Raw genomic sequence first — 16,499 nt, forward strand, 5'->3', positions numbered from 1 at the left:
TTTCAGATTCTGTGTCTCCCTCTCTCTCTGACCCTCCCCCGTTCATGCTCTGTCTCTCTCTGTCTCAAAAATAAATAAACGTTAAAAAAATTTTTTTTAAATAAAAAAAATAAAGCGGATGTAAATAAATATACTGATACAATGGAGAAAGGAGGATGTTTTCAGATGTGCAATGCTAGCTAGGCTCAGTGCTTCATAGGTGGAGTAAGTACAGGATGTTTGGGGAGACACTGAATAGCTTGGCTAAAACGGAACAAAAGGAGCTGTATAAGGAGAGGAGAAAAATGAGTGGGCAAATGGAAGGTGGTAGTAGCTCTGACAGTTGCTGGAAGGTACTGGCTGCCCACCAGAGAGGAAGTATACAGATGGTCAGAGATCAAGGTATTGGAATGATCCTGCCACAAACTGACTGCCACTCTCTCCCCTCCAGTGCTCTGTCCTGCCTTGGTCTTCCTACCCTATCAGCTTCTCCTTCACTCAAGGAGCCGATTGGGCTCAGCCTGGGTTCCCCATTTCATATCATGGCCTGGAAACTCTGTAAAGGTAGTAAGCTGGGGAAACTGTAGAGCTTCCCATCTCTCATCTGTCCTTCCTTGCCTCTCCAGCTGCTGCGTGTTGGAGGCTGGAGTGGAGAAGCAACAGTGGGTGTGGGGAGGCCACCTGCAAGGTCCTTGCAAAATTCCAGTTGGGCTCGAGTGGTCTTTACATGGGAGATGGAAAGAGGTGGAGAAGTGTGAGATATGCGCTTTCATTAGTAAAAAGGAGATACCTAGCACAAAGTTGTGGGGAGGATTAACTGAGATAATGACTTCCCCAAGTTTATAAGTGTAGTGCGAATGCAGAACACAGGTGCTGCTGCTGGTGGTGAGGAGGCCTCTGTGTGACCTAGAGGCCCTGTAGCCCATTTCCACTGAGGAGTTCAAAGCATCTTCCCCAGTATGATTCAGTCCTTGCCAACTACCCTCTTCTTCTTTACCTTTCCCTTTCCTTCCTGAGCCCCAGCTGGGTCCTCAACTTCTCTCACAGATCTTGATCAGAGAAATCTTGGTCAGCTGATGATCTGCATGTGTCCACACCTTCAGCCCCTGAACCCTCCAGAGTGGGACTCAGAGGGGGTGGCAGGCAGGGGACCTGTGGGATGTACCTGGGGGGGGCTCCTGTGCTGAAAGAGGCAATCTTCCAGGGACCCTCCTTAAAACTGTCCTCTAAAAAATTGCCAGGGCACCTGGGTGACTCAGTCAGTTAAGCCTCTGACTCTTGATTTTGGCTCAGGTCATGATCTCACAGTTCATGAGTCTGAGCCCCATGTCAGGATCTGTGCTGACACCCCAGAGCCTGCTTGTGATTTTCTCTCTCTCTGCCCCTCCTCTGCTTGCATGTACGTGCTCTCTCTCAAAAATAAATAAACATTAAAAAAGAAGAAGAAGAATTGCTAAGCCTGCTTCTTCATCAGCAGGTCTGTGAGTCTGGCTCATTATAACTAATATCATAGGTTTGGGGTTTTATGGGATTTTCTTCAATCTCATTTTTTTTTTTTTTTGGTTAGAATTTTTTTGTGGTAAAGTACACATGAAATTTACCATCCTAACCACTTTTAAGTGTGCAGTTCAGTGGCATTAGGTACATTCACATTATCACCCAACCATTACCACCATCCATCTCCAGAACTCTTCACCCTGCAAACCTGAAACTCTGTAACAATTAAACACTGTGTCCCCATTCTTTCCTCCCCTCAGCCCCTGGCAGCCACCATTCTACTTCCTGTCTTTTATGAATTTGACTATTCTGGGTGACTCATATAAGTGGAATCATACAGTATTTGTCCTTTTGTGACTGGCTTTTTTTCACTTAGCATAATGCCCTCATGTTCATCCGTGCTGTAGCAGGTGTCAGAATTTCCTTCCTTTTCAGGGCCGAGTAATATTCCATTGTTAATATATACCACATTTTATTTATCCATTCATCTATTGATGGCACTTTGATTGCTTCTACCTTTTGGCGATTGTGAATAAGGCTGCTGTGAACATGGGTATACAAATATCTATTCGAGTCCCTGTTTCCAATTCTTTGGGGGCATATATCCAGAAGTAGTACTGTTAGATAATATGATAATTCTGTTTCATTGTTTTGAACAAGCCATGTTGTTTTCCACAGTGGTTGCATCATTTTACATTCTTACCACCAATGCATAAGGTTCTAATTTCTTCACATCCTTGCCAACACTTGTTGTTTTCTGCTTTTTTAAAAGCATTTTTATTTTTTATAATAGTCATCCTAATGGATAAGAAATGGTATCTCATTGTGGTGTTGATTTGCATTTCCCTAATGATTAAAGATGTTAAACATCTTTCCATATGTTTATTGGCCATTTGTAAATGTTTGGAGAATGTCAGTTTGAGTCCTTTGCCCACTTTTGAACTGGGTTGTTTTTTGTGGCTGTTGAGTTGTAGGCATTGTTTATATATTCTGGATATTAGTCCCTTACAAAATATATGATTTACAAATATTTTCTCTTGTTCCATGGGTGGCCTTTTCACACTGTGTCCTTTGATGCACAAGTTTTGAATTTTAATGAAATCCGATTTATCTATGTTTTCTTTTACTGTTTTTGGTGTCATAGCTATAATTTATGTTTTTAAAATAATTTTTTAACTGAAATATTGGAGCCAGAATCCTCTCCATTTTTCAGCTGGGGAAATTATTACACAAAGAAACTGATGGATTTCCTCTATTCCAACATTGGTTAGTAAGTTCTGGGCTGAGAATCCATAATCTGGGTTTCCTTTGGCCACCCTCACTTGCCCAGCAAGACAAGGCAGGTAACATTGGTGAGACCTGGAGCAAGTCCCCAGGGACCCTAACGTTTAATCAACTCCTGAAGTGAAATAAAAAGTGTTGTTGTTTTTTACCTTTTTCTTTGCTAGTCATGTACAAGTTTCCCCGCTGGTGTTGACAAAAGAAGGACTCTGGAATGGAGAGGCTAAAATATTTTAGAATGTATTCATCTCTGGGCACTACCTTTTTCTAGAGCAGAATTCTCTGTTTAGAATGAATCAGTGGGTTGTTTACACCGCGTTACCAAATCCTCAGGAGAGGAAATCTGAAAAGCTGTAACCACCGCCCAGGCAGAATTGTATTCCTTTTGCTGTGTTACTAAGTGCATGGTGATTTTTCATTCCATCCTTGTTGGAGAAGTCTCTCTGCACCTCCCTCCCCACAGATCCACTCACCACTGAAAGTTTTAAAGCAATAAAGCAACGAATGGGTCTGCTTAGGAGGTTCTAAAGGGGGGGGGGGGGTGGAACCCACATTGGGACAACATGACGGGCCACAATGGAGGGAACTTACGAAGAAGCCACTCAGTAGCCCAGCATCCCTCAACCTTATCAATTCAGGGGAGGTGGGTAGAATGGTGACTTTTTCTAAACCAAGGGGAGCGGAGAGGATTTTTTGGTCTGTGTCTTTGTGTTCTTGAAGGTCCAAAGTTGTAATCCTGCTCGGAGTTCTGAAGGGAGAGCATCTAATTGTGACTTCGGATTTAGCGACAGCTCTCCGGGGGTGACAGCGCGGTCGCCTGTGCCCGTTCTTCCTTCGGGTGTCCACAAGCGCACCTGGAAACTTGGAACCCCGAAGACGTTCTCATCTCGGTTTGATCTAATCCTGGATGCCCCAGAGACTTTTGGGGAAGGGACATGCTTACTCCGCCACCCCGGTGACACTACCGCTCCCCAACTCTCTCACCCCACTCTCTAGGTAGTTTGGGGGTCTAGAAACAAGCCCAGCAGCGGCACTTTTCGCGCACACCAAGGGTGAGCATTTGACCGACTGGAAGACGCCTTCTTCCGACATCGTTCTGCCGCTGGTGCGACGAGAAAAGGGAGACCCGGGGCGAGACACCGCGCGGGGGAGAGGCCGGGCGAGAAAGCGACTGGGCAGGGGCGAGCACGGGCCGGAGGGCGGGGCGGGGCGGGCGCGGGAGGGCGCGAGGGGGCGTGGGCGCGGCGGCCCGCGCGCCCCGGCGGGCCAGGGGGAGGGGCGCTGGCGGGAGCGGCGCCTCCCGCCCGGGGTGAGCGGCGCGCGCGGCAGCCCCGCGGCACAGAGCGCCGAGCGGGGAACGCGGGCGGGTGGCGGCGAGGAAGGGTTGGAGCGCAGACGGCCGACGTGCGGCGCGGCTGCCATGGACGCGCAGTGACCCGCTGTTTAGTGCGAACTTCCTTGGCTGCGCGGAGCTCCCTGGCTGGCCGTGCGTCTCCTCGGTCACCATGAAAGGTAGGGCGGCGGCGGGCTGCGCTGGGCTCCCGTCCCGCAGGGCGGGCTTCGGGACGCGCGGGAGGGGGCGGAGGTGCAAGCTGCGCGACCTTTCTCCGGGCGGAGGGTCGGAGGAGATGCGGCGCGGGGATCGTGCGTGCACGCGTGGGGCGCTCCTCCGTCCCGCAGTTCCGCACGGCAGAAGACCCAGGGGTTCGGGTTTGGGGGCGTACAAGTATTCCTCTCCCCATCGTGTCTCTCTGCGAAGTAGTTTGAAGCCCTAAGTCGTTGTTTACAGATTCCAGTTCCTAACTTTTTAATTGAAAAAACATGCCGAGGAGAGTGGAGGCATCCTCATTCCTCCCAGTCCGTTTTCCGCTCTGAGGCGCTCCACACTGTGTTTGGGGGTCCTCTCCGCTCGGCTGGTGCAGTTTCCCCATCCGAGAAGTCGACGTGCTGCCAGCCGGGTGTTTCCTTCGGGACTCGGGGATGTTCTCGGTGCGCCCTCCCCACATCTGGCAATGATTAGGTGCCCGCGGAGTTCAGCTGGCTCGGAAAATGCGTTTGGCATCTTTCTCCATCAGACCCACCGATTGGAAAATAACTGCTCTCGGTTCCGCGTCCCTTCCATGTGCCCGCCTGTGCAGTTGGTGTGCCCACGTGTGCTCAGAGGTGACACAAATCATTCCGTTGATCGTCTCCTGGGCGGTGTCCTCTGCAGGCCGGTTTAGGGGAGTGTCAGATGTTATCGTACCTTTAAGCGGAATCACAAGGATGAGGGCTTTGCAGGGCAACTTTCTATTTATTAGAAACAGTGAGATCGGTCAACAGAATTCTGATTTATATGTGGGATAAATAATTGCAACGGGCATCAAAAGGGAATCATTTTGGGATGGCCTGGCGTGGTGTTTACACAAGACTGGAGTTTCTAGTTTTGTGCTAGGATAACACGGGCCGGGCTTGAGTGAGGGGGCTGGGTGCGAAATGCCATGTGACCGCCGTGACCGAATTTCCAGCCACCAGAGACCACGCGATGCGATCGCTTTGACTTGCCAGGGCTGTGGTCCGAGGGAGGTGTCTGGGAAGCCCCACACGCTTGGAAAGTAACTTTTGCCTCTAGCGTTCTCTGGAAGGAAGTTCTCGCTAAAGTATCCGGAGCGATACCGTCCTACCAATTAGCTGTCCTTACAAGGTGTTAGTTTCCTAGTCAGGAGACTCGAGGAAAGGCAGGGACTGAACTCCAGGTGAAAAGTCACCCTCCCAGAAGAGAAACGAAAGATATGGTACAATTTTCTGGCTAGGGAATTTCAAAACACAGTGGTGTGTGTTTCTTGTTTTTCCACTCAGTTTGTCTTCTCTCATTTACATTTTAGGAAACACACTTTCCTTGGCTAGCACTGATTAAAAGGATCCTCCCAGAAAGGAAAGAGTTCACATGGCTAAATGTTACTCTGGGGCTCAGTTACCTTCATATGAGCCAGAAGTTAATCTTATTGCTGGTCCCTGAGGCCAGTAGTTTTTGAACTTTTGGGAAGATCAGCTCCCATCTGAGCTCCTGAACCCTGAAAATTTTATGCTTTTTGACTGGGTAAATGACCATTACTGCAATTTGGGTATTTTTAAGTGTTAATTCAAATCTGCCAGGGAAGACACACCTGAAAGTCCTAAATGTACATTTGTGAAGTTTACGCTGCATTCTGGACCAGCTTGCAGACCCCCCTGGAGAAGTCTCATTGCTTACCCTCTGTGATCCAGGCACTGTCTAAAGGCCCCACTTACCTGTGTCCCAGTGGGGGAGGGGGTATAAGGTACTGGTGAATCCCAGGGTAGACTACTTGCTTTGAAGGCCTCTTTTCAAAGGAAATATTCTGTAAGAGATTTGCTTACCAACTATTGCCGTATAACTTACATTCATTTGTCTGGTTACTGAGGTGGGGAAAGGAGAGGATGGTAATAATTTTTTAGTATGTACTAAGTGCCAACCCCTGTGCTACACCCTCTACAAGCCCTCTATCAATTAATCCTCAATGGTATGAGGTAGGTATTTTAACTCCTACGTTACAGATGTGGAAACTGAGTCTAGAACTTATAAGAACTGGAGTCCAGGAGTGTGGTAAGCACTAAAGACAAGCTCTGCCAATTTCCCTGTGTTCCTTGGAAAGGCCTAGGACACCAGGTATGATAACTTCTGGTATAGACTAGAAGAAGGGTAAGTCTCAGACAACTAAGTAGCCAAGTAACCCACAGTAGGTGCAGCAGTCAGGAAGGGGGTGGATCCAAGAAATTGGACACAAGGCTTCTGAAGCCAAGCAGAGAGTGTATTTCTAGCCAAGGAGGAAGGCTGCCTTTACTGAGTGGAATTATTTTGACAATTTGCCATAGGTAACCAATCCAAAGTTTTCCTTGGGTTTGTGATTATGTCTCGTAGTTATTAACTCATTATGCTGAAGAAAGCCAATGTTTCATTAGACTTTAACTTCCCTAAATGATACAGGTCAATGACAAACCTTCCAAATGCTTAAAGTATTAACTTAAAACATTCTTTAGATAAATAGAAAATTAGTAGACTCCTTAGAAATTACAGAACTTTTTTTTTTTTTTTTTTTTTTTTGCTAAAGCAAAAATTTAGCTCCTGTACGAGTCCAGTGCTTTTATAAGGTACCTATTTGACTTTCTAATTCTGATGTTTCAACCTGGGACAGGGTCTATGTAATAAACCTGGCTTTTGGAGTGTAATTCCACATCTGCCATGAGCCACAGCACCACCTATCTGTTTCATTCAGGAAGTACTTGTCTCTGTTTATTTCCTCGATCTCTGGAATCACAAGTACCAAAATAATGACATCATTATATCTTTCCCAGAAGAAAATTACTTGCCTTGTGCTGCAATACTCGAAGTCTTTCAAACTTATTAAAACATGAAGTTGTTTTAATTTATTTCCAGTTTCATTTTCAATTAGCTGTGCTACACCATAAATCTCATGGTTTTGGATAAATAGTCACATTCTTTTTGAAGGAATTTGACTCCTCCAGAGTTAGGTGTGTCATTATTAAATCACGTTTCTAGTTCTGAAAGTTGGGAATATTGGTAAGTTTTAATGCAGCAGCACTTGTTGCCTAAGAGATGGCCCAAAACAGCCACTAGCAACTGGGACCACAGTGGTCCAAACCACTGTTCTGATTTAACACAGGAAGGAGGTTGGTGCCATCAAATCATAGTATTCAGCCGCTTATTTTTGTGCGCCTGTATAGAAACATTTCTGAAATACTGTTGGCAAGAATACTTAAAAACACTGGTAAGCAATATATGTCTGTTGCCAGTTGTTTTTCTGGACTCATGGACTCCTTGCTTTACCACTGTCTCTCTAAGATTTCTTGTCCTTAACTGGGATAAGTAAACAAGCGTGTAAGGGCCAGCTGCATTGAAAGCATCATGTTTTCTGAGGGGAAATGGAAACAAAATGAGGCCTTTTCCCCTTCACTGATTTGGAATTGGGGCTGACCTTCCTCTGGAAGGCAAATTTACAATCTAATTATACTTTTGACTTTTCATTAGTTTGGGGATGCTTAACATTCTTAATCTGAGGTTTAATTATTGCTAAGTATAGATCTTTTCTGTGGTCTCTGCAGTTTCCCGAGATTGCTCCTATGTCCCCTCCCCCCTGCTTTTTACCATGCAGTTCATCTACTGATAAGGGTGTGACTGGGACAAGCTGGCAGATGATAGCTTGCAAGCTACAGCATAACCAGGTGTCTAATTTTCTGAATTAACGCTTATTAAAATAGTATTTTAAAACAGTTGATGCAGCTGCTGCCAAAGTAAGTTTTCAGATGGGAAAATAGACATTTACGTTTTGTGATAGAAAAAAAATATATTTTGCCTCAGGTAAACGCGGAATGTGAGTAATCTCTCAGGTGCAAATCTGACACGTGTCTCCCCATGGTGGGAAGAAGGGGTGGGGTCCTGGGAAAGGAGGCCCAGAGTGGTGGTAGAGCACAGCCTTCTTGCTGGCCGTGTGTACCCATGGTGCTTTGGAGCTTCAGCTGGTGAGTCTGAGTGAAGAGAATCAGGCAGTCAGGGGGAGTGGGGGCTGGACAGCATTCTAGGTCTGGAAGGTAATCATCTGTGAAGAATCTAACCCCACCATGGGGTCAGCTCTACCAGGCTGTTTCTGCCCTTTTCATCTTCTGCCATTCTAAAGGCACCGGCTCACTCCCACTCAGCTTCCAGAGTTCCTGTCAATGGCCTGGAGGAAGGAAACAGGGTCATATGTTGGAAGATAAATGGCAGGGACGAGGTTGATCTGTACCAAGGGGTACGCTTGCTAACAACTTCTTAGGTATGACTGATGGCCACTTAATATGCCCACTTATTATTTTTCTCTTTAATAATAGCTGACACTTATTGAGCACCTGCCCAGCCGAGTGTCCTTATTTTCTCCATTTTGCAGATAGGAAAAGTTTGGCTCAAAGAGATATAGTTACTTATCTAAGGGCACCTAGCTGGTCAGTGGGAAAACCGGTATTCAAACTCCGACAGTCTGCCTCCAGAATGCACATGACACCTCTTGCTTAGACTCCTTCCTAGCCAAACTCTAATATTCCACTCAATCAACCCATCTTTGTTAAGTACCTACTGTGTGTCACATTCCACTAGATACTAAGTGAGCCACATACAGTCCTACCATCTGGACTCAGACCTATAATAACCTGGCATCAAAGGTCTGAAGAAATTGATGTGCTCTACAGCCAGCCACTAGAAGAGCCTCTTTAGATAGAAGCTCTTGTAAAAGATATATCATATTCCAGAGTCATTGCCATGTGTACAATTTATCTTCTGGGAGGTTTTGCTTATGACTGATTGAATGAATGTGAGTGGCTCACTGAATCCAACAACTCTGAAAACAGCCTCTGCACCACAGTTTTGCTGACAGATTTGCCATGAAACAATGGAACATTGTCAGAAGTGTCATATTCGAGAACAGACTGTAACCATCAGTAGATGATCAGTTATAAGAAAAATACATAAAAATAAAATAGTAGTAGTGGTAGTAAATAAACATTATGAGCAACGGATAGGGAAATAGGGACATTGTTCATAGAAAGTATTTCATTCTTTACTGCTGACACTGCTGTTTCTAACCATAGCAACAAAGCTTAAGGGAGGTAACTTTTCAATCAGTGATTTGATTTCTGTTTAAGTGAGTGATATTTGAAGAGCCCAAACCAATATAGTGCCGTGAAAAGATCCTGCTGATTGCTTAAGGGTCCTTTGTAATTATATGGCAGTGAAAACCAGCGTAAACAGAAATAAGTGATATCAAATTAAGATGCCAAAGAGCTAATCCCTGAATTTATCAGGAATATTCAGTTAATACTCTTTAGAATATAAAGGAAGTGTGTTTTTCAGCATGGGAGAAGTTTTAAAAATTAAGTGAATTTATTGGACTTTGATATATTAAATATGACTCTTTTATGTTTTCTTGAATGAATGGTTTGGGACTATAACTCAGTATCACATGAGGTCATATTCACTAGACTGAGATTGGATATTTGACATTCTGCCTGACTTGTGCTTGGCTTTTGTGGAAGCAGTTGCACTTCTTTGGGCCTAAGTCACTTCCTTGTGACCTAGAAATGTTAAGAAACCGATATTTATGTAACAACGTATTATTCACAGGCAAAATAGTTCAACTTTATACCTGATAACACATACTTTAAAATATAACCATTTCATAAAGTGTAATTATACATAGTGACCCCAGGAGTTGAGCCTGATAATTTTAGTGTGGTGGCAAGGGGTGTGGACTCTGAAACCAGAGGACCTGGTAACCACATGAAAATTACCTAACCTCCCCTGGTTAGGAACATAGCCCCTGGTTTCCTTCTCTGTCAAGTGGGGGATAGTAATGGCATCTACCCAATGCCATTTTTATTTGTTCGTTGTGTGGAGGATTAAATAGGTTGGTATGGATTGTTTAGAATAGTGTCTAGCACTTAATGAAAACTCAAGACATTTTAGTTATTGTTATACTGTGTAATTGTTAACCTGCTGCTTCCTCCAGGCAGTAATAGGATTGCCAGTTATGAACCATTTAAGTTAATCAAGTGAAACAATATATACCATGAAGAAAAAATTTCAGTTTTGAGAGAAAAGTAATTTTCAAATTACAAATGTGTTAAAGCTGACCTCAGAGGCTGGAGGGAGCTGTGCTCTCTATAGGAACAGTGCTCACATTGGTCTATCTTTAGCTGTTGTCTCTAGTGTTATCGTCATCATTGTATTATATAAAAACCAGCCATACTGAAAATGCAGGGACCGTGTTTATAGTGAGTTTGTAAACTATAGTAAAATCATACAATTTTCTCATTTGTGGTAGTGGTAGAAAATTGATTAAATATTTGTAAATACATTTAATTTGCCTAAGAGCATGCAATTTCCAGGAGCACTATTGTTCATGCCTACTAATAATGACATACTATTTTTAAAGATATGTATCTCAAATCCAGTGTCCAGATTTATCCAGTAAAAATACGACATCAAAGAATCAAAACATAAAACAAATTCGTCTCTAAGGAAGCATTAGGACAGAGGCATATATATATATATACTGTATGAGATCATGTCTATTTCACTGGTAGTGTTGATTTCCTACTGATTTGTCATATTTGTATTTTATTATTTATGATTGGGCCACCAAATCTTAACTAGCTTTCACTTACTCTTTATTTAATATATTACTTAAATATGTTCAAATATTCTTTATATCAAATATATTCAAATATTCATTTAGTATATGATTGAGATCTATTCAAATATTTAATACATTATATAGTATATTATTTACATTATTTAGTATATTATACAGCTCCTGTCCCCAAAGAGCTTGCAGTCTGGTGGGCAGAGCAAGGCTTATGCACAAACAATTGGAATCTAAGGTAAAAGGTGAAATGGGGCCTATGTGAAGTTCAGATAAATGTTGTTGGAGGACAGGAGGAGAGGGCAACCTGGCTGAGAACAGGGATAATTTCATTTGGAGGGATGATGCAAGCTGATTCATTACCTTGAATTATATTTCATATTTCAGATTGCATTATTCTAATTGTAATTGAAGAGGGAAATGGTACATCCAGGCACCGCAAAACCTTGAAGTGAGGCATTTCACTGTAGGAGGTGAGAGAAGATCACAGTTTTCTCAAACTTTGTCTCCTGAGCTCAATGTTGGTCCATTATTTGCAATTAATTATAGTATATCACTTTGGCATAATTGTCTGGATAACCTAAACAGAAAGTTAAGTGACTTCAAAACAAAACAGATGTATCAGTTGTTTATTTATTATTTGGGAGGGGGCTAGTTAACAAAGACCACTTATTTTTTGCATGCCTCCAGAGAATTGGACAGCATTAGTTTTCCTTGACAAATGACCCATGTATTTGAGGTCGTTTCAGAGCCCTTATAAAATTTGAGGCAGTGATTCGTCTGCTCTGGACTTTCTTATTATTAACCTGACAATGTGATTGGATGAGGAGGTCCATCATAAAACAAAGAGAGGCATGTCCTCTGCCCTATAATTAGCCATGAATGGTAGATGTGGGGATCAAGGTTTTGAGTGTCATATTTGTTTCTTACTTTTTAAGTTGTTAAAGTTGGCTCCCAGGGGAAATCTGGTTTAGCCTACACTCCCAATTTAGGGGTAAAAGTAACAAAAAAAATCACCTCAATTTGTTGGAATATAAAGGAATATAAAGGAATGAAATATGGTATCTCTCTTTACCCTAAAAGCAAGTATTTGCTGTTTTTATAAGAATCAGAACCATAAGTTGTACCACAAATTGGGGTCATTTTATGTCTGTAATATTGACTTAAAAAAAAAAAACAATCTTATACTATTGAACCAAAAAGTGATCCTTTTGTTATAAAACATAAAGTTGGGAAAGCAGCTGAATAATTGAAATAAATCTTCTGTAATATTTGGAGTAATCTACAAGTATTTAAATTGCTACAAATTCCTTTATCCATTTGGAGTAGGGTAGTGGGGAGGCCTGGAAGGCAGATCTAATTACCCCATCAAAATTATGCTGAACCTCAGTATTATATTACACTGCACTGAGCTCATTCACTTGCAGAATACTTAACAACTATGGCCCAGAAATGCCAATGGGCAAACCAAACTATACAAGGGCCATGTTAGGTTTTATATTTATAAAGCTATGAAGCCAGGGCAGATAGTACTAGTACGGCTCTTAAGGTTAAAGAATGTCTGCCTTTGGGGCGCCTGGGTGGCTCAGTTGGTTAACCATCTGACTTCGGCTCAGGTCATTGATCTCACGGCTAGTGAGTTCAAGCCCTGAGTCAGGCTCTGTGCTGACAGCTCAGAGCCTGGAGCCTGCTTCAGATTCTGTGTCTTCCTCTCTCTGCCCCTCCCCTGCTCACACTCTGTCTCTCTCAAAAATAAAAAGAATGTCTGTCTTCATTTTTTTACAGCCCAAATTTTTTAAGATAAATCTTCTTCAATATCAGATAGATACTTCAGTGCCAGTTAGCTAGGGTCCAAATTGAACCCACCCCACATAATACTCTTGCTAGTCAAACTTCCCTGCTGTTGATCTCCCCCAAATGCTCACTTCAGACTGGAGCTTTGAGTCTTTTGAAACTTGAGCACTAAAGTAGTCCCTACCTGGGGCACCTGGGTGGCTCAGTTGGCTTAGCATCTGACTCTTGATTTTGGCTCAGGTTGAGCCCCAACATCAAGCCCCATGTTGGGCTTCTCACTGAGCCTGCTTGAGATCCTCTCCCTTTCTATTTCTCTTTCTCTCTCTCCCTTCCTCTACCCATCCCCCTGCTCAGGTGTGTTCTCTCTCTCTCTCTCCCTCTCTCTGAAACATAAAAAATAAAAAAGTAAGTGGTCCCTACCCAAACCTAAAGCTATCTTGTATTTCATGAGCATTCAAGTTTTGTGATATTTATTTTTGTCCTTAAAGCAGAGTACCGCTGTTACCACCTCTGTCCTCTTACTTAGAAAGACCCCTCGTGTTTATTAAGCATTAAGTATGTGTTGGGTGTTTCCCACATATCAATTCCTGTTTGCCTCCCAACAATAAGTGAGATAGGAATTATTGGTCCCATCTTATGGGAGAATGAGAGGCAGCCTTGAGTTTATGTTGCCAGACGAGGTGGAGCCAGTGTTCAAACTCAGGTCTTCTAATTCCAGAGCCCAAGCTTTGGCTGGCTCAGCCTGGCTTTAGGAGAAAAGTCCCCAAGAACAGCACAGTGGTGTCCAAAGAGATGCCCAAAATATTTAGTAACCCAGGTGACATTCTCTGGAGGCCACAGTTCTGCAGTGCCATGAAGGTGCCTCCACGCAGCAGTGGCCAGTGGAGGGCAACTGTAGACTCAGGGGTCCAGATGACACTGGGTATTTGGCTCCAGGGATGCAGGGGCATTTTTTCTTCTCCTCACCACCCAGACCTGCTGTGATAGGTAGTGGTGGTGGGAACCCACAGGAACAGCTTGCAGGAATGCTCACGGCAGGCAGCGTATGTTCACCAGCTGGTTTGGAAGCATGGAAACATTCTAACAGCTGGTAGGACTGTGCTGTTCTGTTCTAACAGTGATGGCTGTACAAGAGCTGGGACTGCATCGAGGTAGAAACAGCATAGAGTAGCCGATGGATACGCACATGTGGACAGCATCACTGCGCCTAGCCTCTGTCCACGGTCCTTCAGCCTGGCTCCTAAGGAAGTCTGAACTTGCTCTGTTCAGTTTGGTGTTTGTCAGAACATACTTTGTGACAGGGATTTAAGGCTCTAAGTCCAAACTTCTTATTCTGTTGCTTCAGGTTGAACTCTTCACACTGGCTCTTTGGAACAGGGTGGACTTTGGACCTTTTTCTGGTCATCAGCACTTTCATTTTTGTCTACCTGACTTTTATCTTACACCCACATTCCTTTGTTTTGTTGGCTTTATTTTTTTTTTTAAATCAAAGTTAGAGATGTATATAGTTGGAAGAGTCAAAAAATATTTATTATGAATGAGATTTATTATGAAAAACAGCAGTTTCCTGCCGGCCCACCTTCATATCATCATTTTCCAGTCCCCAGAGGGAATCTCTTGAGAACATTTTTAGCATTTTCTTTTGGCATTTACTTTTCTTGCGGTTATCCTCTGATGCCTAACAAACCATCCCCAAACCCTGTAGCGTAAAACAACAGCTGTGTATTTGTTCAGGATTCTGTAGTTCGGCTCGGCTTCTGCTTCCTGGGGTGTTGACCATGCTGGTCAGCCACACCCCCAGGGCCAGGCATCAGCAGGGTGGCTGGAATGGCTTCTTCCCCTTCGTCATCTCTTGCTCTCCTACAGATCTTCTCTACCAGGGGGGCCTCCAGTCCAGCACGGTCGTGGGACATTTCACATGGCAGCTAGTTACCAAAGGGTGAAAACAGAAGCTGAAAGGCATCTGGGGCCCAGTTTCTGAGGTCACCCACTGCTACTTCTGGCAAATTCCATCAGCCAAAGCAAGTCACAGGGCTCTCCCAGATTCAAGAGAGTGGAAATGGGCTTGCACGTGGAGGGATGGAAAGGATTGTTGGTAGTCCTTTATGCGGATGATCTGTCACAACCCCTTGTCTTTAAGTGAAATGCTTGTGGTCTTCTCCTCCTCCTTATTACTATTAGTACTACAGCAGTACTAGTTAGCAATTAGTTAGCAATTAGTTAGCAATTAGTACTAATTGCTAATTGAGATTTAGGCATATATATTGACTCCCCTTTATAGCAGATAAGGTTTAGTTCTTTCACCCTTCATTTCCACCTAACAACCCTCATGGATGCCGTCTGTTGCCCTCCATCATCCCCAAATAGTTACATCATAATCTTGATTAAATCAGCATTCAGTGTTCATATTACTATACTTATATAAATGCTATTCACAGCTGACTCATATTTCCTTCATGCATAACTTTTCTCCTCTGGAGTTAACAATTCTCTTGTTTTATTTGCTTAGCTTCCTATGTGTATGTGTGTGTGTGTGTGTGTGTGTGTGTGTGTGTGTGTGTGTGTGTGTGTATCTCATCATTCATCCCCAGAGTCTCTTCCACTTTTCTGAATCTCTACACATGTGTTCACCTATAGTAGATATTCTCTCATTTCCATATTTTTGAAGAAATCTTCCCTGGAGCTTTCTGACCTACTCAGGGTTAGGGTTAGATTAGGGTATATGCATGTGTGCATGCACATGGATACACACACACGTGTTTTTCTAGCTTTGTTATTTTAGTGGAATGCGTTCTCAAATGTCTCGAAGAAAGTGTTCATGAGAAGTACATTTTTGGGGACTGTGTAGGTCTGAAGACATCTTTGTATTACCTACTCATTCACTGGAGAGATTTCTGTGTAGGAAATAATTTAGCCTTAGAATTTTTGAGGGCACTGATCTATTTTCTTTTAGTTTTGCTATTAAGAAGTGTGAGTGTGAGGTCTTCCTTGCCTTGCCTTGCCTTGCCTTGCCTTGCCTTGCCTTGCCTTGCCTTGCCTTGCCTTTCCTCCCTCTCCTCCTCCACTTCCCCTTCCCCTTCCCCTTCCTTTGTAAGCTTTTAAGTTTTCCTGTCTGGAAGTTTTTAGGATTTTCTTTTTGTCCTCAGTGTTCCGAAATTTTACAGTGATGTGCTTTGGAGTGGATCTCTTTTCTTTGTGCTGGGAGGAAACTGGCCCTTTCACTCTGGAGACTCATCCTTCACTGCTGAAAAATTTTGTTTAGTTCTTCCTCTGATAATTATCTACCCCTGTTCTTTTACCTAAAACACTTGCTATTTGAATTTAAATATTGGATCTACTGAATTGATTTTTTTTTTTTTTTTGGCTTTGCTCTTTTCTATTTATTTGTTTTCCTTCCTTCCCAACCTCTGGAATATTTCAGCTGTGTTTTCCAACTCTTCTATTAAATTTTTGCTTTTGTGATCATATTTTTAAAAAAATGTTTATTCATTTATTTATTTATTTAGAGAGAGAGAGAGCGTATGAGCAGGGGAGGGGCAGAGCGAGAGGGGGAGAGAGAGAATCCCAATCGGGCTCAGTGTAGTCAGTACAGAGTCTGATATGGGGCTCAATCTCATGAACCAGGAGATCATGACCTGAGCCAGAATCAAGAGTCAGACACTTAACCAACTGAGCCACCCAGGTGCCCCTTTATGATCATACTTTTAATTTCCAAGAGCTTTTTCTTTTTCTCTTATGGTTCTTTTTTTAAATTAT

At 43.3% G+C, this 16,499-nt stretch overlaps 1 protein-coding gene across 2 annotated transcripts in view; it reads left to right on the plus strand.

Moving 5' to 3' along the window:
* The first annotated feature begins 4,046 nt into the window (after positions 1-4,046).
* COLEC12 (collectin subfamily member 12) overlaps positions 4,047-16,499 on the plus strand; it is a 193,379-nt gene continuing 180,926 nt past the window's right edge. For both annotated transcript variants that reach the window (XM_015066572.3, XM_053206236.1), the window contains exon 1: positions 4,047-4,269. In XM_015066572.3, coding sequence (XP_014922058.2) covers positions 4,263-4,269 — 7 coding nt within the window. In that variant the 5' untranslated portion in view covers positions 4,047-4,262. The remainder of the gene's footprint in view (positions 4,270-16,499) is intronic.

This window comes from Acinonyx jubatus, chromosome D3 (assembly GCF_027475565.1).
Source record: "Acinonyx jubatus isolate Ajub_Pintada_27869175 chromosome D3, VMU_Ajub_asm_v1.0, whole genome shotgun sequence".
Taxonomy (NCBI): Eukaryota; Metazoa; Chordata; class Mammalia; order Carnivora; family Felidae; genus Acinonyx; species Acinonyx jubatus.